Here is a 20,605-nt window from a genome sequence, read left to right on the forward strand (position 1 = left end):
AACTGTGGCAGCACACTTAAGGAGACAGCACATACACGTCTATCCTTATCTGGACGACTGGCTTATCCAGGCAAAGTCCGCCGGGCAGTGTGCCAGCCACGTATCCCACACCATTCACCTTCTTCACAGCCTGGGATTCTCACTAAATTATCCAAAGTCCCACCTTCAACCTGCCCACGTACGGCAGTACCTAGGCGCGACCATAGACACTCTGGCGACCACGGCACATCCCAATTCCATGAGGATCCACAGCATACAGTTGCTAATAAAGCAGTTCAGACCTCAACACTCCCTACCGGCCCAAGTATTTATGCAGTTGATGGGCATGATGGCTTCCTGCATCTTCATAGTCCCGCACGCAAGATTACATATGCGCCTGCTTCAGGTGTGCTTAGCACGTCACTGGAATCAGGCTCAAGGACAGTTGAAAGACCTAGTGTTGGTCAGCGGTCGGGCATACAACTCTCTGCATTGGTGTAATCCACAAAACATTGCCAAGGGCCGACCGTTCCAAGAGCCTGTACCACAAATAGTACTGACGGCGGACGCGTCTCTCCAGGGATGGGGAGCTCATGTACTCCGTTACACAGTGCAGGGACTATGGCCAACACAGCAGAGGGGGATGCACATCAACCTTCTGGAACTAATGGCGATCTTCTTAGCAATGAAGGCATTCAAAGTCCACTTGTGCAACAAAGTCGTGTTGATCCGGACGGACAACATGACTGCCATGTACTACATACAGAAGCAGGGAGGAACACACTCTCCACAGTTATCTCACATAGCTCAGAGCATGTGGAAGTGGGCCATTCGGAGAAACATCTGCCACATGGCGGAACACCTCCCGGGCAAGGACAACCAAATGGCGGATCTGCTCAGCAGACACAGCCACCAGATGCACGAATGGGAAATACATCCATCAGTACTCCAACCGTACTTCCAGCAGTGGGGTCATCCAGAGATAGACCTCTTCGCCACAAGGGAAAACGCAAAATGCCAAAGCTTTGCCGGCAGGTTCCCGCATCCACAGTCGCAGGGCAATGCGATATGGATGAACTGGTCAGGCAGATTTGCGTACGCTTTTCCCCCAGCACCATTAATACCGCTAGTGGCACGCAAGCTACGGCAACACTCACTGATGCTCATCCTGGTTGCTCCCACGTGGGCACGCCAGCCATGGTACACCACGTTTCTAGAACTCTCCGTGGTACCGCATCAAAGACTGCGGCTGGCGCCCAGGCTTTTAACCCAGAGCCATGGCGCAATTCAGCACCCAGATCCGCAACAGCTAAGCCTAGCTATCTGGCTCCTGAGATCTTAGAATTTGGCTACCTCAACTTGCCTCCAGAATGTATGAATATCATCAGAGGCAAGACGACCCACGACCAGAGCCTGCTATGCGGCGAAGTGGAAAAGATTTGTCATTTATTGTAAAAATGACATCAATCCGCTGGATGCATCAACTCAAAACCTTATCTGTTACACTTATACAGATGCAATCTAGCATACAATTCCATCCGTATACATTTAACCGCACTGGCAGCTTACCTTCAGAACAGGCAGCACTTCTCACTGTTCAGAGTGCCTGCCATCAAAGCCTTCTTGGAGGGACTCAAACGAGTGATTCCTCCTACGCACCCACCTTCACCAATCTGGAACCTGAATGTGGTCCTCACCAGACTAATGGGACCACCTTTTGAACCTCTACACTCCTGTGAGATTCAATTTCTAACCTGGATTCAATTTCTAACCTGGAAAGTGGCTTTCCTAGTAGCCATTACTTCATTGCGAAGTTAGTGAACTCCAGGCACTAACCATTCAAGAGCCATTTATACAGGTTCATGCAAACAGGGTCGTACTACGCACCAACCCTACTTTCATGCCCAAGGTGATATCACAGTTCCATATGAACCAATCCATAGAACTACCAGTGTTTTATCCTAATCCTGAGAATGTAGCAGAGAGAATGCTCCACACACTTGATGTCAAGAGAGCTCTCATGTACTATATTGACAGAACACAAAATTTCAGAAAGACAAAACAACTGTTTGTTGCCTTTTCTCCACAGCACAAAGGCAACCCCATTTCCAAGGCAGGAATAGCTAGGTGGATCGTTAAGTGTATACAAATTTGCTATCAAAAAGCTAAGCGCACACGAACGATTCCTCCAAGAGCCCACTCCAACCGAAAGTTAGGGGCCTCCATGGCTTTCCTAGGGAATATTCCTTTACAGGAGATATGTAGAGCAGCCACATGGTCCACTATACATACATTTACAAAACACTACTGTGTAGATGTACACTCAAGACAGCAGGCAGCTGTAGGACAGGCTGTTCTCAAAACTCTTTTTCAGACTGCTGCAGCTGGCACGGACAGCCGCCGCTAAATGGAGGGACTGCTATATAATCTATGCACAGATATGAATTCAGCAGCCCACATACCTCGAACCGAATATGCTACTTACCAGTATGCATCTGTTCTTGGCATGTAGGGCTGCTGACATTCATATCGCCCACCCTCCTCCCCGGCGCCTGTGGCAGCTGCAGCATTCAGTTCTTACTAGTTAGCATGGTCATCATTTACTGTATTCCACTCCATTTTTGCCACAATGGCGAAAAACAATCTAAGGATGGCGGGGATGCCCATGCGCTCTGTAGTCCAGGGGAGGAGCCACCTATCTCGTGATACTTCGAAGACTCTTCCAGGACAACAATATGCAATCATCCGGACCCAACACTAGGCGGCGATCTATGCACAGATATGAATGTCAGCAGCCCTACATGCCAAGAACAGATGCATACTGGTAAGTAGCATATTCGCTCCAAATGTTATTGGTTGCATGAACATACACTAGCTACAGTTCTTGAGAAATGAAACTAATTGGTCCCACAGAAAACTAGATATTTTTAGAAAAAAAAAATATTAGCATCATCCCCCATGAATGTGTCCATGTGTAACGCAACTGGTGCTTATGTAAAGCTCTCTCAAGCCTTCGGGTCAAGTTTGCACTATATAAAACTAAGGGGGGAAAAAAGCATCAGTCTGCGCATGTTCAAGAACATATTGCCACAGCAGCCAGGGTATCGTTTGTCCGTTCCATTAGCCCCCGAAAAGCAGAAAATTACCCACACTTTTGAAAGCTGGGACTTCATTCATGAAGTGTAACTTAGTTAAGTGAGGCAATGTCAAGTAAGCTACATATTGTATAAATTGTATGCATAGTTTTTTATTTTTTTTTATTGATCATGCATCACACCTACAGGCCATCTTTAATGAAATAAAGATTTACTTGGCATTTTATTTAGAGAATCGCTATTCTCTTGCATCATTTTCCTTGCTCTTGAGTACTCAAAATAGTGCAGCACTGTTCCATGAGACTTTCTTGTGCCAGCCCCCCCCCCCCCCCCCCTTTCCATATCCCAATCAACCAGCTGGTAGGTTATACTGCCACAGTGCCTTGTGACATATTGAACCCTGAAATTTGTTGTTGGAAATACTTGTCTCCTTTCACATTGTCATTTACAAGCTAGAGAATAATTTTATTGTAGTCTACAGTTAATTGACCCCCGCTGAGGCAATTGAATAACTGTCTTAACACCATTCAGTGGGTGATATGCAACTCACCAGTCGGGATTCCAAAGATGCTTTTAAGATTAGTGACAGCAAATGCTGAAACTTCAGTGTGAAGTATTTTGTGAAATATTTGGAAGAGGAACCTTCCTGGTTACATAGTTTTGCCTACATTTTTGCCTGCACGCGTCTAGGGGCTAATGTATGTTATAAAAGTCATAATGGGCCATTATTTCTTGTATTTACCATTTCACAGAATATTTAGCCACTGTTTCATGGCATGTCTTTATTATTTTAGGAAGAAGAGTGCCAAGGTGAAGACCGCTTATAAGCGCGAGTATGTGAACCTCGGCTGTGATGTGGACTTCGATTTTGCTGGCCCTGCAATCCATGGTTCCGCTGTTTTTGGCTATGAAGGCTGGTTAGCTGGATACCAGATGACTTTTGATAGTGCCAAATCTAAGCTCTCCAAGAATAACTTTTCTGTTGGATATAAAACCGGTGACTTCCAGCTGCACACCACTGTGTAAGTTCATCTGAGACTTGCCCTTTAAAGGTTGGTCCTAGGGAAAAGCAAATGAAACTGTTAGAATTATCGGAGTTCTCAAACATAGCCTTACAGTGATTGCAGAGCGGACTGACTTGGCTCCATAAATTCTGAACGTTAATTGCAATAATGTCCTTTTTAGAGACCGGTTTTGACTTTGCAGCTGGATAAGGTCGAGCTGTGTACAGTAATAAAACATTTACGGCTCGAACTGCAGAGGTTGTCATGACTGGTATAAGCCTGCTCTGTAATGGCAGATCCGCAGCAGGCATTAGACGAATTGTGCTGATAGTCCGTGAGCTTGCACCTATACAGACCTCTTCGCTTAGATTTACCTCACCAATACTCTGGCAAATTAACTGAACCGGTGTTTTTCTTTTCGCTTTATTGGTAACTGTCTCCTTTTGTTGAAATCTGTTTAGACTGCCTCCGTTTTAAAAGATGAGTGCGCCCTTTTCGAGGATGAACACTTTCCGTTCGGACAGCCTTATGTTTTTGGTAGATTGTTCCATCTTTGTCCTCACCTTGTTACCAGAATGGGGCTTGCCTGAGTTTCTGAAAATGTAATATTAAAGTAGGTGCATTGTGAGCTATTCAGTCCTACTGTTTGAACAGCCTTTACTTTTTGACTATTCTACAAGGTCATCCTCTTCAATATTGTAACTGAGTCAAGATGGAAAGTGTATTGGAAATGACTAGACGTCTTTGAATTCATTCACTTAGCTATCTCCAGTGGCCTACAAATGTATCCCTCTTATCAGAACAGATTCAATTCTCCATTTATCCAACAAAATTATTTGCTAATCTTTGAAACTTTTTTCACAGCAATGACGGGTCAGAGTTTGGGGGCTCCATTTACCAGAAAGTGAGTGACAATCTGGACACTGCCGTCAACCTGGCCTGGACAGCAGGCAATAACACTACTCGCTTTGGAGTAGCGGCCAAGTACCAGCTGGATCCGTCTGCTACCGTCTCTGTGAGTCTAATGTGCTTATTGGGGGAGGACTGACATAGTTAGTAGCTTCACTACAAACGCCCTCTGCAGTCACACTATTGAGACCAGTGCTTTGGCATGAACATAGGATGGATTTCCTCCAGTTTTCAAATGTTGTAGTGTGAGCTCCAAAATATTCACTCTGATGCTTTGGCTCCATATAAAGGACTTGAGAATCTGTGCTGCATTAAATTATAATGGCAGCCTGTGCCATAATTTATTGTTATTTGGGAACTTTTTAATTATTAAATTGGACCAATCTCTTTTTTTCTACTTTTTGGTGTGTATGCCTTCTGCATTAAATCTCCTGTGCAGTACGGAGGGGGATTCCTTGCTGCTATGTGTTTGCCGCCCCTAAAATCCTCCATTGTATGCTTGTCCTGACCTTCCCCAGTAAATTTCCTCATGCCCTTCCCTCCTCTTAGACCATCCTTTTCCCCTTTGTACACTGCTCTTTAATCTACTTCTTTTTCCATGGTCTTGCAGGTGAAAGTAAATAACTCCAGCCTAGTCGGTGTTGGTTACACCCAGACCCTGAGGCCTGGTAAGTGTTTTGTACATGAGTCACAGGCTGCGTCATGGATGTGATGAGAAGTTTGTGTTGGGTACATTCATACAAATAAGTTGGAGCCTGTCCCACGTGTTGGCGGAGGCACCTATTTCTTATATTTCATCAAAAAGAGCACAGTAAATATGCACTCAAACTGGCTTCCTGTGAGTGAACTCTGCACTTCCCTTTTCATATTTGTGTTCTATAAGCAGTTTGTTGAAAGAGCCTAAATGTTGTGCCTCACACTGCATATATAAAGTAAATCTTGAACGTTTGCTTCTCTCCCCAATACAAATTTGTATCCCCATACACATTTGAAAAGCAATACCCAGTTCCTACTCCAAAGTTCCCACTCTCATTCCTTGTAAATGCATCTTTTCCATCTCCCCCCTTCCACTCTCAATCTGCGTTCATCCACATGCAGAACCTTTGTCTTCCTAGCCTAGGCTGACATGCAGGAAGGGCACACCTTTTAACCTAGTCTCTCCTCCAAATTCCTTCACAGTGGGAGGTGCTCTTCACTATAAAGGCAGACCATTAATCTCATGGAGATCCTGGATGCTAAAATAAATCCCTCCTTTTGTAGTGGTAGTGTTTGTATTGGAATCCGCTCGCTATTGAATATTAGTGACTGAGTAGCAATAACCTTGATTTTGCTCTACAACTTATTTGGTCATATCTGGATTTGTAACCTCACAAGATACTATACAATCTAGAATGATCACAATTCCTGAAGTCTGGCGAGGGCAAGACTCACCAAGAGCACTGGAATGCTCTAGTTTCTCCACAAAGTCTGTCTCCACGCGTGGAACCAACACCTTCACTAGTTTCAATCTACAATGGACAGCTATGCCAGAACAGCCCAATGAGTTTCATTTGGATAAATGTTTTGGTTCCGTACATGAATCCCTTTGGGTGTGAGATGGGGAGGTGGATGACAGTTGAATTACTGCTGGCAGACCCTTCACCTGGTGCAGACCACTCCACTCGACGTCCACTCAAAGCTGGTTCCTCATTTGGATCCGGCTACTCGACTGCCCCAAACCCTACCTTTGGCGCAGACTACACTCGATCTAAGACCAGCGACTAGGAAGACGCCAACGCCCAATATTCTAACGCGGGCCTGACAAACTATTCCAGGCAAGGATATGATAGTTTTATCGAACTCTCAGATAAACCACCTTGACATTATGCTCACTAAGGACCGGACTATACACCACCATGCTGATGATGCCCAAGGTGAAGCTCCTCAAGATGGGGTTCATTTTCTAAGGTCAATTAGTCGGCATTGGTCTAAAAATCTGCCCAGACATTGGCCAGTCCTCATCTTACCCGGCGACAGCACTCCATCTCATTTGCTACAGTGATCAGGAGAGCGACATAAGTCGTAGACCTCATATTGCCAACTACAGAGGTCAAAACCAGTGTGCGTACTTAGTCCTCAATTCTGCACAAACAAACCTGGAGCCTCTTTTGCTCTTCAATGAGGCATTAACGGATGTGCTAGTAGGCACCTGGGCAAACTCAAGTAACCCCTCCCTCCCAGTTAGTAGGTACGTAGCAAGGCATCATAGACTGCTCCCAGGATCCCATATTTTCTATTTAAAACACCCACCCCAAGAGTTTAGTGGTGCAGGCATCGGCCAACTAAACCCAAATACCTTACCAACAACTCTCCTGGATGGAGAGTCTGAGCTAAAGGAAACATTCACAAAATGTGTTTTTCTTCCTCCAGCCTTTTCCTGAGCTCAGTGAATACATCGATCCTCATGGGCAGGTATTGCACACCCTGAGGGACAGTGGCAGATGTTTTGCCAGCTGTCTCGGATGACGTTCGAATCGCATTTCAAAGACTGATCTTGGACGATCAGGATGAGGCGGAATTTGCCGCCTGGCTTGGATACGTCAGACTGTCTTGGCTAAGGCTAGTCGGCATCCGGGTGGTAAGGCACCACACCTGGATGCGCTTTACAGGCTTCTCTTCAGACGTCCAGCAGTTTTTAACGGACATGCCATTTGAATGGTCTCGCCTGTTTAAAGAAAGGCAGACTCTGCCTTAGAAAGTAAAATTTTGTCTAGCTCTGCCTATACGCCAGTTGCCCCAGACCACTCTTGCCTATTGAGACTTTAGCAAGGGCTACCAGCGGAGGGGCCAATATGAACCTCAGCACCCCACCCAATAAAAGCTGTAGCAAAACTGCTTTGTTACTCAGTGGCACCAGATTTCCCAGTAGGCAGGCAAGGCACCTTTCTCCTCCCTGATTGGAGGAGCATAGCCTCCCCATCTGGCAGTCACAGAGATGGCTATCTGCAGTTTCAGGTAAGCCACAAGCATTTCCATTGTTCAGTGCTCCCTTTTGGCTAGACCAGTGCACCTCTGGTGTTCACAGAAGTGGCGGGGGTGGTCGCAGCTTATCTAGGAAGGTTGGAAATACCAGTCTTTCACATACCTTTACTACTTGTTGATGAAGGTGACGTCTCCTTGTTTCTGTTAAACATGCCAGACGACGGCTGACCTGTAGATATTGTTGGGTTTTTCCATCAGTGTGCTGAGGTCACACTGACTCATTCACAGAGGCTCCCATTTATCATGGCCATCTAGGGTACAGTGCTTTTCTGGGCCAGTACTCTGCCTCAATGAGTCCAGGACATTCAGGCTACAATCCCAATGTTCAGTCTTGGTCTCAGTTAGATAGGCTCTGAGACTTATTGGCCTCCTGTATCCTACTTCTGGACAACGCTATGTGGCACATGCAGGCTCTGCAGTGGGATGTGTAGTCTCAGTGGGCTTAGCACCAAGGCAATCTTTAGACTCCATCCAGATTTCTCCATCCAGGAGACTGCGAAAGACCTGCAGTGGTGGCTGCTTGGCTGCAGTTGAACCAGCGGCAGACCCCCTCGCCCTACTCCACCTAGAACAAACTGTTGTGACTGATGAATCATTAATCCATGATGGGTTGGGTATTCATCTGAGAGAGCTAAAGATTAATGGACTTCAGAAGCTCACTTCCACGCTGGAGTTGCAAACTATTCGCTTGGTACAGACTGTGTTCCTCCAAGGGGGAATTGGTACAGATGCTTGCAGAGAAAAAGACCACCATGTGGTACCAGGGGGCGGTGGGACTTGAGGCAGGAGGCTCGGTTTTTAGAAGTAGCTGAATGCTCAGGGCACAACCCTGATCTCACAATGCCTGTCAGTATCTTTGAACACCGATGCAGACCAACTCATCTGTTTACTTGCAGATCATGAATAGCAGTTGCACACTGATGTGGTACAGGATGTCTCCCAGCAATGAGGAGAACCCTGCCTCAGTCTATTTGCCTCCATAGAGAATGTGCAAAGTCAAAGCTTTTGCACGTTGGTGTTCCCAGGGCATACACCTCAAGAGACTCATTTAGCCCACACTGGGGCTCTGGACTCGTGTATGCCTTTCTGCCTCTTCCTCTCCAGCCCAGAGTACTGAAAAAGATCGAGAGTCTAGGCCCAAGTCATCATAGTGACCCATACTGGGCCAGGAGAGTGTGCTACCCGGAATTTCTGGCCATGAGCATTTGTCCTTTCAATTTGTCCCCCGATCCAACTGCGCCTTCAGGAAGAATCTCCTGGTGAAGCTCCAGTGCTGGGTCCTGCACCCGAGTTTAGACAACCTTCACCTCCCGACCAGCAACAGTTGATGCATTCAATCTTCCTGCTGAAGTGGTTGGTGTTATTTTGGCAGCCATGTGTCCTCTGCCAAAATGTTATATGCAGGATGCTGCGTGAGGAAGATTGTTGCTTGGTATTCCTCCTGTCATGATCAACTCTTGCAAGCAAGTTTATCTGGCGTTCAGTTTTGTCGTTCGCTGTCCCAGCAAGGCCTTGCTCTGACCACAGTTAAATGTTTTTCTGGCCATTCTATGTTTACTGGATCAACATTCGTTCTTCAAGGCATGTGTTATGGTGCACTTTCTGAAGTGGTTGACCCACATGTTCCTGCAATCGCAATTTCTGATGATGCAGTAGGATCTTAATTTGATTCTCACCTGTTGTGCACTCCTATTGAGCCCATTCAAAGTAATCTCTTCACCTGTTAACCATCAAGACCGTCTTCCTCATTGACAAATTGGCAGTTGAGTGGGTGAACTGCAGGATATACCGGTGGTGATAGGCGCTTTATAAGAACCATATAACCATATAACATATGTGTTCGAGGCATGTGGGCTGCTGAATTCATATCTGTGCATAGATCGCCGCCTAGTGTTGGGTCCGGATGTTTGCACGTTGTTGTCCTGGAAGAGTCTTCGAAGTATCCTTGGATAGGTGACTCCTCCCCTGGACTACAGTGCGCATGGGCATCCTCTCCATCCTCAGATTGTTTTTTTCCGCCATTGGGTTCGGATGTGCTATCTTAGCTCAAGTTAGGAAAAAATTTTTGTCGAGGCCACAAGGCCTTTAGTTCGCGTCGGTACTGTTTATCGATCGGTTTTCGATACTCTCTGTTAGTTTACTAACTTTCAGCACCGACTTTGTTCGCATTTACCTGCCCATCAACTACTTCGACGATGGAATCGAGGACGCCATTCAAAAGGTGTCCGGTATGTAATGCGAAGTACCCGGCTGACATCTTCGACGACGCGGACGACGTCGAAGAAGTAGAAGTCTTACCCTCCAGTCCCGTTTCCGACCAAGAACCCGGATCGGACGAGGCCGACGAGTCACTCTTCCACAGAGGTGAAGACGACACCGAGGTAGGAGACGACGAGGAGGCCTTAGGGGCCGAAGAGAGTAGCTCCGATGATGAACAAGGCCTACCTGTTCAAACCGAGAATTCACCAGTGCCACAGACTATGGCTCCGGTCGAGGGATCGCCTTCGGGCCTTACCCGAGACCTATCACGCAGTCCTTCGGCCCCGCCCTCGGGCCCGGCCTCGGACGTTCAGCGGCAGCCATTACCGCTTAAGCCAGCTGGTTTCCCTTCCACGAAACCGAAACCGAAAGCTGCTCAGGTTCCTACGAAACCGAAACTGAAAGTGGCGCTAGTCGGATCGAGGCCTTCAACACCTTCGACGCCGGCGCACCGTGTCGGCACCGACCGCACCAAGGGGGACTTCGGTGCCGAACTCGAGACGGGCGACATGGGAGTCGACAAACGGAAGAAGGCCATCGGCGCCGAAAAACCTGCTCGGTTACCGGCGTCGACGCCACCGACACCGAGGGCCGTCCCGCCTGCTACGCCTCGCAGCACTCCCTCGACGACACCGAAACCTCACGTGTCGAAGACGTCGACGGTGATCTCCGCACCTCGGCTCGATGCACCACGGGCGCAGAAGATATCTGCAGCCGCCTCGACGACCCTGGCGGGGGCCACGACCTCTAAGGCGCCCCGAGTACGGCCTGGCGCAATGCCAGGCTGCAAAACCAAGGCTGCCCTCCAGGACCAGTCGGGTTCAATCGATCCAGCGGTTTCGTCGGTGCCGACCAGCATTACCTTCGGCTTGCCTCCATCCACAATCCCGAAGGCGTTTCAACTCAGGACACAGGCCACCAAAACTGCGGTTACGCCTGTCGAGCCGTCTCCGTCACGCGTCATCGACGCCGACACTGGCAGGATGATTCTCCACGACCGAAGGATAACTTCGGAACCGCCATTGGAACCTTTCAGGATCCCGCTAAAGAGGAAGCTGCCTGTGGACACAGAACCTCTCCTGTATGAACCCTTTCATTCACCCTACCAGGATCCACACCGGGCCTCCCCCACACGCTCCGACACGGATGCATTGGAGGACTACATGGGTGAACAAGTCCCCTACCATGTGGACACGGACCCTGATGACCAGCAGGACCCTGACCAAACTTGGGGCGACCCTGCAGACCCCAGTGCACCTCTTGATGCACAGGACCCACAACTATATGGGGCAAAAACGTCACCCACAGAGGATACTGCGGCGTTCAACGCTCTGATTGAACGGGCGGCGAACAACCATAATGTACAGCTTCACTCTGATATCATCGAAGATGACTTTCTAATGGACACCTTTGCATCCTCAGAAAGACATGTAAAGACTCTGCCAATGTTGAAGGGGGTCCTTAAGCCAGCCACTGACATTTTCAGGGAACCCACCAGGGCACGAGTGATAAACCCCAGGATCGATAAGAAATACAGATCAGCACCTGGGGATCCTACTTACATCAGAGGACAATTACCACTCGACTCCATCGTTGTGGCGAATGCCCGCAAGAGGGCACACTCGCAGACAACGGGTGACGCTCCTCCCCCGGACAAGGAGTCCAAGGTGCTGGAGACCTCCGGCAAGCGAGTTGCCGCACAAGCTGCAAGCATATGGCGCATAGCTAACACTCAAGCGCTCCTCGCTCGCTACGATAGGGCGCACTATGACACAATGGAGCAACTCCTTCAACACCTCCCTGACCCCTACAAAGAAGGTGCAGAAATACTTATCAGAGAGGGACAGCTACTCACAAATGCTGCCATCAAATGTGCACTAGACGCTGCTGACACGGCTGCCAGGGCCATCAACACTAGCGTCATCCTACGACGTCACGCCTGGCTACGTATCTCAGGATTCAAGCCTGAGGTACAAAACAATATCCTTAATCAGCCCGTCAACCCCGACTTTTTGTTCGGGCCTGAGGTTGACGCCACCCTCGAGAAGATAAAAAAGGACACGGACACTGCAAAGTCCATGGGCGCCCTACAAACTCAGTCCTTTCGGAGCGGCTCCTTTCGTCGCCCCGGAAACAAGGGAGCAGGCAGAGGACAGGGGTCACAACAAACATATAACAAGGGTAATACGCAGACCACCTACGATAAGAACACCCGAGGTGGCTATCGTGGCTCCAGTACCAAGGGCAGAGGACGTGGCTACGGCAACACCAGGTCCTCCCCCAAGAACAAGCAGTGACGCCCTCTCCCTTCCTCCCGACCACATAACACCTGTCGGGGGAAGGCTACAACGGTTCCTGTCCACGTGGAACTCCATCACCACGGACAGGTGGGTCAAAGATATTATAAAATACGGTTACTGTCTGGAGTTAACTTCCACTCCACCCACAATACCACCAAGAAACCGTCCTATGTCCTCAGAGCACTTGACGCTCTTACAGCAAGAGGTAGAAAGTATGCTTCTAAAAGGCGCTATCGAGGTCGTACCCGTCCACGAGCGGGGCACGGGGGTTTACTCCCTCTACTTCTTAATTCCAAAAAAGGACGGGTCGCTCAGGCCTATATTAGACCTGAGACCCCTGAACCAGTACATTCTTTCGGAGCACTTTCACATGCTCACTCTACAGCAAGTCCTTCCGCTTCTCCAGCAGGGAGACTTCCTAGCATCACTGGACCTCAAGGATGCGTATTTTCACATACCCATCCACCCCTCACACAAAAAATACCTCAGGTTCACTGTTCAGGGGCAGCACTATCAGTTCAAAGTCCTTCCCTTCGGCGTGACAACAGCGCCCAGGGTTTTCACAAAGTGCCTAGCTACGGTGGCGGCACATTTACGGAGACAGCACATACACGTCTACCCCTACCTAGACGACTGGCTCGTTCAAGCGAGATCGGCCCAGCAATGTGCAAGCCACGTGTCCCGTACCATTCACCTTCTTCACAGTCTGGGATTCTCACTAAATTACCCAAAGTCTCATCTCCAGCCCGCACACGTACAACAGTACCTAGGTGCGACTATAGACACTCTGGCGGCCACAGCTCAGCCAAATTTAGTGAGGATCAACGGCATACAAGCGCTGATCTCCAAGTTCAGACCCAACCACTCGCTTCCAGCGCGAGTGTTTATGCAGTTGATAGGCATGATGGCCTCCTGCATCTTCATAGTCCCGCACGCGAGATTACATATGCGCCCACTTCAGGAGTGCCTAGCACGTCAGTGGAATCAGGCTCAAGGACAGTTGAAAGACCTAGTGTTGGTGAGCGGTCGGGCATACAACTCTCTGCATTGGTGGAATCCACAAAACCTTTGCAAGGGCCGACCGTTCCAAGAGCCTGTTCCACAAATAGTACTGACAGCGGACGCGTCTCTCCAGGGTTGGGGAGCTCATGTACTCCACTACACAGTGCAGGGACTATGGACGACACAACAGAAGAAGATGCACATCAACCTTCTGGAACTGATGGCAATCTTCCTGGCCATGAAGGCTTTCAAAGTACATCTGTGCAACAAGGTCGTGTTGATCCGGACGGACAACATGACCGCAATGTACTACATACAGAAGCAGGGAGGGACACACTCTCCACAGTTGTCTCATCTGGCTCAGAGCATGTGGAAGTGGGCCATTCAGAGGAACATGTTCCTCATGGCGGAACACCTCCCCGGCAAGGACAACCAGATGGCGGATCTGCTCAGCAGACACAGCCACCAGATGCACGAGTGGGAGTTACACCCATCGGTACTCCAACCGTACTTCCAGCAGTGGGGTCACCCAGAAATAGACCTATTCGCGACAAGCAAACGCAAAATGCCAAAGCTTCGCCGCCAGATTCCCACACCCGCAGTCGCAGGGCAATGCGATATGGATGAACTGGTCCGGCAAATTTGCGTACGCTTTTCCTCCAGCACCGTTGATACCGCTGGTGGCTCGCAAACTCCGACAACACTCCCTGACACTCGTCCTAGTTGCTCCCACGTGGGCACGCCAGCCGTGGTACACCACCTTCCTCGAACTTTCCGTGGTACCGCATCAAAGGCTGCGGATCAAACCCGCGCATTTGACGCAGAACCATGGAGAGGTTCAGCACCCAGATCCGCAACAGCTGAACCTGGCGATCTGGCTCCTGAAGTCCTAGAGTTTGGCTATCTCAATCTGCCACCTGACTGTATGGACATCATCAAGGAGGCCAGGAGACCCACTACAAGAGCTTGCTATGCAGCCAAATGGAAACGGTTCGTCATTTATTGCGGTAATAATGACATTAACCCGCTGGACGCATCCATCCACAACATCATATGTTACCTCTTACACCTATACCGATGCAATCTGGCGTACACCTCTATACGGGTCCATTTGACCGCAATATCAGCCTATCTGCAAACCAGGCAGCACCTCTCTCTCTTCAGAGTGCCTGCCATCAAAGCATTCTTGGAAGGACTCAAACGAGTCATTCCACCTAGTCACCCACCGGCTCCAATGTGGAACCTCAACTTGGTCCTCACACGCCTGATGGGTCCACCCTTTGAACCTCTACACTCATGCGAGATTCAATTCCTTACCTGGAAAGTAGCCTTCCTGGTAGCGATCACTTCCCTAAGAAGAGTTAGTGAACTCCAGGCACTAACCGTTCAAGAGCCATTTATTCAGGTTCACGCCAACAGGGTCGTACTACGTACCAACCCCAAATTCATGCCCAAGGTAATATCGCAGTTCCACATGAACCAGACTATTGAACTGCCCGTTTTCTTCCAAAACCCACAAACTGTTGCAGAGAGGGCATTACATACACTAGATGTACGGAGGGCCCTCATGTACTACATCGACAGGACTAAACCCTTCAGGAAGACAAAACAACTGTTCGTTGCCTTTGCCCCACACCACAAAGGTAACGCCATCTCCAAAGCAGGGATAGCCAGATGGATAGTTAAGTGTATTCAAATCTGTTATCAAAAGGCAAAACGCACATTAACTATTCCACCACGAGCCCACTCAACACGCAAGTTGGGGGCTTCCATGGCCTTCCTAGGAAACATTCCCCTGCATGATATATGCAGAGCAGCCACATGGTCCACTACACACACATTTACAAAACACTATTGCGTAGATGTGCAGTCAAAACAGCAGGCAGCTGTAGGACAGGCTGTTCTCAAAACACTTTTTCAGACCGCTGCAGCTGGCACGGGTAGCCGCCGCCAATAGAGGGCACTGCTATGTATTCTATGCACAGATATGAATTCAGCAGCCCACATGCCTCGAACTGAATATGCTACTTACCAGTATGCATCTGTTCTTGGCATGTAGGGCTGCTGACATTCATATCGCCCTCCCTCCTCCCCGGCGCCTGTCGCAGCTGCAGCTCTCAGAATTATTGCAAGCATGGTCATCACTTTCTGTATCTACTCCATCACTGCCACAATGGCGAAAAACAATCTGAGGATGGAGAGGATGCCCATGCGCACTGTAGTCCAGGGGAGGAGTCACCTATCCAAGGATACTTCGAAGACTCTTCCAGGACAACAACGTGCAAACATCCGGACCCAACACTAGGCGGCGATCTATGCACAGATATGAATGTCAGCAGCCCTACATGCCAAGAACAGATGCATACTGGTAAGTAGCATATTCATTATGGTACTATAGTATACTTTGTTCTTGCCAAACTAGTTCTCCGGACAAAAGCAGCATTCAAGCTCATGGTAGCCACACCCTTACACAAAGGGCAATCGATCACCTTGCTGGCTTTCTATGCACCGCCTCTTCCCTCCAAGTAGGAAGAACTGCTCCACCATCTTGACCCAAAACAAGCCCTTATGTTCTACGTTGATAGATGGAATGATCAACTTTTTCAGCGTTTCTGTGGAGCCAACAAAGTAAGTGGTGCAAAAGAGAACATTCTCCCAATGAATTGTACTATAGATGAAAATCTGAGGTGGGCTAGCCAAAAAGCAACCCCCTGGAGGTTTGTGTCCTTGTTCCACCGGGGCAAAGGCTGCTACCGCTGCAGTGGTGCATATCAAACCAGTTTGGAACATCTTCCCCTGCTACGTGGGTGTCTCTATATATTAACTAACCATTGATACCTGGATAGCCAGGCCAGTCAGGGTATTTTGTTCAACGGACCCACCACCACAAGAGATGTGCTGCTTTGGTTTCTATTCACCATGTGAGGAATTTGCAGCTGAAAGGCTTTCTGAAACACAAGGTACTATGCTCGGTAACAGCTTTTCATCTAGAGACTAACTGAAGATTTGTCACCGACCAACCCTCTGTTTTCTGTGAAATGGACTTGTACTGTCCATTGATTAGTTTGTATCACTTAAACATCCCCACACTCCAATATTGATTTGTATGGACTTCATGTCCGTTGGCGAGGACAGATTTCTGAAAGAAACCTAGCAGTTAGCAGAGTGGCACATATTTAGTTCCCAGACGCCATATCCTAGCCAGATCTGTTGTGGAACTTTATGACCTGAGTGCAAGGGAGTTGCTAGGAAAGTTTCCAGATCTAGTCTGACACCTGGGGTTATTTACAAGGTGAGGTATCTGCAATTAGTCTCTACTAAGGTTGGCGCTACCGAAAGTAACTTGTTGTTCACCGTACAACTGCAGTCCATTACATGAAATATTAGATATATTGAAGTGAGTGGGATGGTGTAAAAAAACTGCTGCACTTGCTCAGTTTGTGGTATAAGATTCCAGGGCTGCTGTTGAGCTGTATTTGGTCTTGGTGCAAAAGAAAATTGAACTGCTGTTTGCTATGCTGCCCTGTTTGTGAGGGAGTCGCCGGGGGTTAAAATGTTAATTAACTTTGCATAGCGTGTGTGGAATTTGCATTACTGCTGTTTATGCTGTAGCTGTTCTTTCTCTACGTGAAGCTTATGCTGCTGCTCTTAGGAAGCATGAACTTACTGTGCCAGTGCTGCACCAGGTGGTTTTATGCTGTCCTGCTTAAAAGTGCTGTTCTTCATTCGAGTGAAGTGGGGCTGGGGTAGAGAATTTAAGACAGAGGGGAGTTTGCACTGCTGCATGTTGTTTTTAAAGTGCTGTCTGCATCCCACTAGCGCAATAGCTTAAGGGGAAGTTTGATTAGATTCTCCGGTCCTCTGCCTCCGAGACTGTTAAGGACTAGCAATGCCGTACTCTGGGTCCTGGTTCAAAATTCTGTGCATTATAGATTGGAACAAATGGTTTAATCTTTTCTAATGCACAAACACCTTTATGTAATCTGCCCTATGTCTTCATGCTTCCCACCCTAGAAGAGCTTAAATATCTGGCCCAAGCAGTGTCAGAGATCCAGGTTGGTTCACAATGCTTAACTTGAGCTTCAGTACAAGACACTTTGCACACTTCAGGTTCTGCCCTTTCCTCTTCGCGATAGTGCATACATATAAAACGCCTGAATTGTACGTGTCTAACTGCTTATTGTAGTTAAGGGTGAACAGATCCTTTCTTCCCCTTACCCCTGCAGTGCATCTCATAGAGTTCAGTGACTGAACTGCATGGAGCCAGGTCAGGCGGGCAACACCCATTGGACTCGCAGGGCTTCAGCCCCCCCCCCCCCCCCCCCCTCACAGGTCTTTAAAAGACCATTTGCATGCTAATGAGGCCTCGCTGTTTCACCCCTTCTAAGTGCCCCTGCAGCTCCACTCTGCCTATGGCTTAAATGATTCAGCCCCCCCCCCCGAAATTTTTTCTTAGCCCCCACTCCCCCTATGGTTGTAGCCTGTGTTAAAAGCAGCTATGCGGATACATGATTTCTACCACTTTTTTTCAGCACAGCTGACTGATCGGATGAAAAGGAAAGGAAGACCCTCCTTCTCCGTTATCCTCTAGAATAAATCTCTGTAAACGGCATTGCACGGGTTGTTGCTCTTAGTGTCCACACAAGTCATCCATCCCTGGTATAGCATTATTTGTGCGGCAGAGTCCAGCTGGCCCATAGACTTCTGTCATCGGGTTGGCAGCTTTGAAAACCAGCCGTAAGCTTGAATCGAGTCTCCCAGCGTTTGCTACTCCCTAGTCCTGGAGTCGTATTGACAGCTACGTTGTGATTTTAGGATTAAGTTTCTCTAATGGATGTCTCTTTGGTTTACAGGTGTGAAGCTCACACTCTCTGCACTCGTAGACGGAAAGAACTTCAATGCCGGAGGTCACAAGGTGGGGCTGGGCCTGGACTTGGATGCTTGAAGGGGCCCGCCATGACAGCAAGCCGATAGGAAAGCGACTTGATGAATTTGGCCTTAACGATGCATTTTTTGAAACACGACCGCAGCGTTTGCCTCGCTCCTGTGGATGGAACCGGAACAAGCTGTATTTTTATGTATTTAAACCATGGCCTGTTAGCTTGTTTCTAGTTGAATTGGTGGTTATCGGACCCTGGAAAAAGGCTGACCCTTCCCCCATTATTTAAATGTCTCGTACTGCACCTGCCCGCAGGAATGGATTAGACTTTTCTGAAATGTTGAACGGCGTGCACCCTTATTTTATTGTCTCCAATATTGAAGCAAACCAGATCATTGGATGTTTTGAAAAAAATACACTAATTGTTATATCACCTTTGTCCAAAATACTTTTGGTATCCTGCAAATGTACCACCTAGGAATAAAAAAATTACACCTGTACTGTGACTGCTTTATTAATGTAAGGACCCCCAATAGAGACACTGAGGGCTTGTTTTATATAGAACTATGCCGTACAATTCGGTGAGTCAAAGACGATGTGAATTGTGATGGCTGCTGTGGCAAGTAGTAGATTACTCTGAATACCCCCAAAGAGGTATAAACGCGCATTAGTCAAGAGGTAGCCTCCTAAACTGACCCGAGTGCTTGCTGGTAAGTGTGGAATTTCAGCGAGGGGGTCGTTAGAGGTATTTGGTGTGACCAGAAGTGTAGTCCTCTGCTCTTATGTCCTTGGACCTATGAATGTAATGCGAGATGGAGGAGCGAGAGCATGCATGCCTTTTGGATTCATTTAGGTTTGTAGAATGCGCTGGTGTAGATCAGATGTTCGAACACGCCTGCCATCTGGTGTTGACCTTTGAATAAAACAATCTTGTCTTGTCTCTGCCCCCCCCCCCCCCCCCCCCCCCCCCCCCCCCACCCCCGGGAATGAGTGCTTTTGGCTTCAACGTGATTCTTCCCCCGAAACCGATACTGAGTGCACCTCGTGCTGTTCTTTTCCACAATTCGGACGCGTTTTTGAGTGCTCTCTAACATAGGTGATTTTTCAACTCCAGAGGACTGGGTACACTAAGAACTTCCTCCGTAGCACTGAGCAAACCATACAGCATGAGCATAAGGTATCAATGACTCGTTCGGAAGGGGGGGGGGGGGGGCAAGGCAAGCGCTCATTTGGGCTTAATTTAAACAAATTCCGTTTGTAAGGCTGGATCTGTAACCTCCGTCTAGCAAGGCGCACTGAGTGTGCCCGTTCAACTTTTTCACCCTTTCGATTTAAAAAGTACTATTTGACACTGGATAGAAGGTAGGTGTGCTTCGCCATCATGCAGTGCTAAGTCTGCTGCTGTTGCCATAGATGCTGGGGAGATGTGGTCAGTAGACAGTGTGGAACCATCAAGATGCTCGCAAGGACAACATGACCATTACATCTCTGTGGTGGACTCTGGCTATGGAGATCAAGCTTCAACGGTATGGCCACAGACCCCCCAGGATGAGACAACACCTACTTTACTCACTCGACATTGAGGACTGGCCCGGCATCATTCGGCCTAGTTAATCACAAAAGATCGTCCGCACGAGTCCCGACCCTCCGGTATATTAAAGCGCAGCCTAAAACTCCATGACTTAAACAGGAGGCCCCTCGATGGCAAAAGAAAGCCAATGAGGTCCATAATTTGAGTCGATGTATATCGCAACCAAAAGCCCCAGGCATTGAAGGAGGCTGGACAAGTGCTGACGGAACCCTCGCATCTGAAACTGGGCACATGAAGAGGAATTATTAGATATATCCGTGCCATATCTGCTGACCCTTGCGAACAGCCATTTAAATTGATCTGCAAACCGGTCACTGTTTGGTGCAAGCACCTACACTTTGGCCACTATTGGGGAAAAGCATAAGCTGTAATTTCAGGAGGGTATTTCTCTTGGGGGGGGGGGGGGGGGGGAAGAGACACATGTCTAGAGATCCATTGCCTCCCTGTCAAGTTCCCGTAAAGGTTAAAAAAATAGGAGGATGATGCTGGTTACTGATATAGGGTCGACCCCCAGGATCAGGAACCTTTGGAATCAGTCTAAATTCTTCTCTGCTTGATAGAATATT

At 48.3% G+C, this 20,605-nt stretch overlaps 1 protein-coding gene across 4 annotated transcripts in view; it reads left to right on the top strand.

Moving 5' to 3' along the window:
- Positions 1–18,948, top strand: part of LOC146867851 (non-selective voltage-gated ion channel VDAC2) — a 65,402-nt gene extending 46,454 nt beyond the window's left edge. For all 4 annotated transcript variants that reach the window (XM_085608557.1, XM_085608554.1, XM_085608556.1 and 1 more), the window contains exons 6-9: positions 3,869–4,096; positions 4,943–5,093; positions 5,598–5,655; positions 18,423–18,948. In XM_085608557.1, the coding sequence (XP_085464683.1) occupies positions 3,869–4,096; positions 4,943–5,093; positions 5,598–5,655; positions 18,423–18,514 (529 nt within the window). In that variant the 3' untranslated portion in view covers positions 18,515–18,948. The remainder of the gene's footprint in view (positions 1–3,868; positions 4,097–4,942; positions 5,094–5,597; positions 5,656–18,422) is intronic.
- The last annotated feature ends 1,657 nt before the right edge of the window (positions 18,949–20,605 follow it).

Source organism: Triturus cristatus, chromosome 1_2 (assembly GCF_964204655.1).
Source record: "Triturus cristatus chromosome 1_2, aTriCri1.1, whole genome shotgun sequence".
In the NCBI taxonomy this organism is placed as follows: Eukaryota; Metazoa; Chordata; class Amphibia; order Caudata; family Salamandridae; genus Triturus; species Triturus cristatus.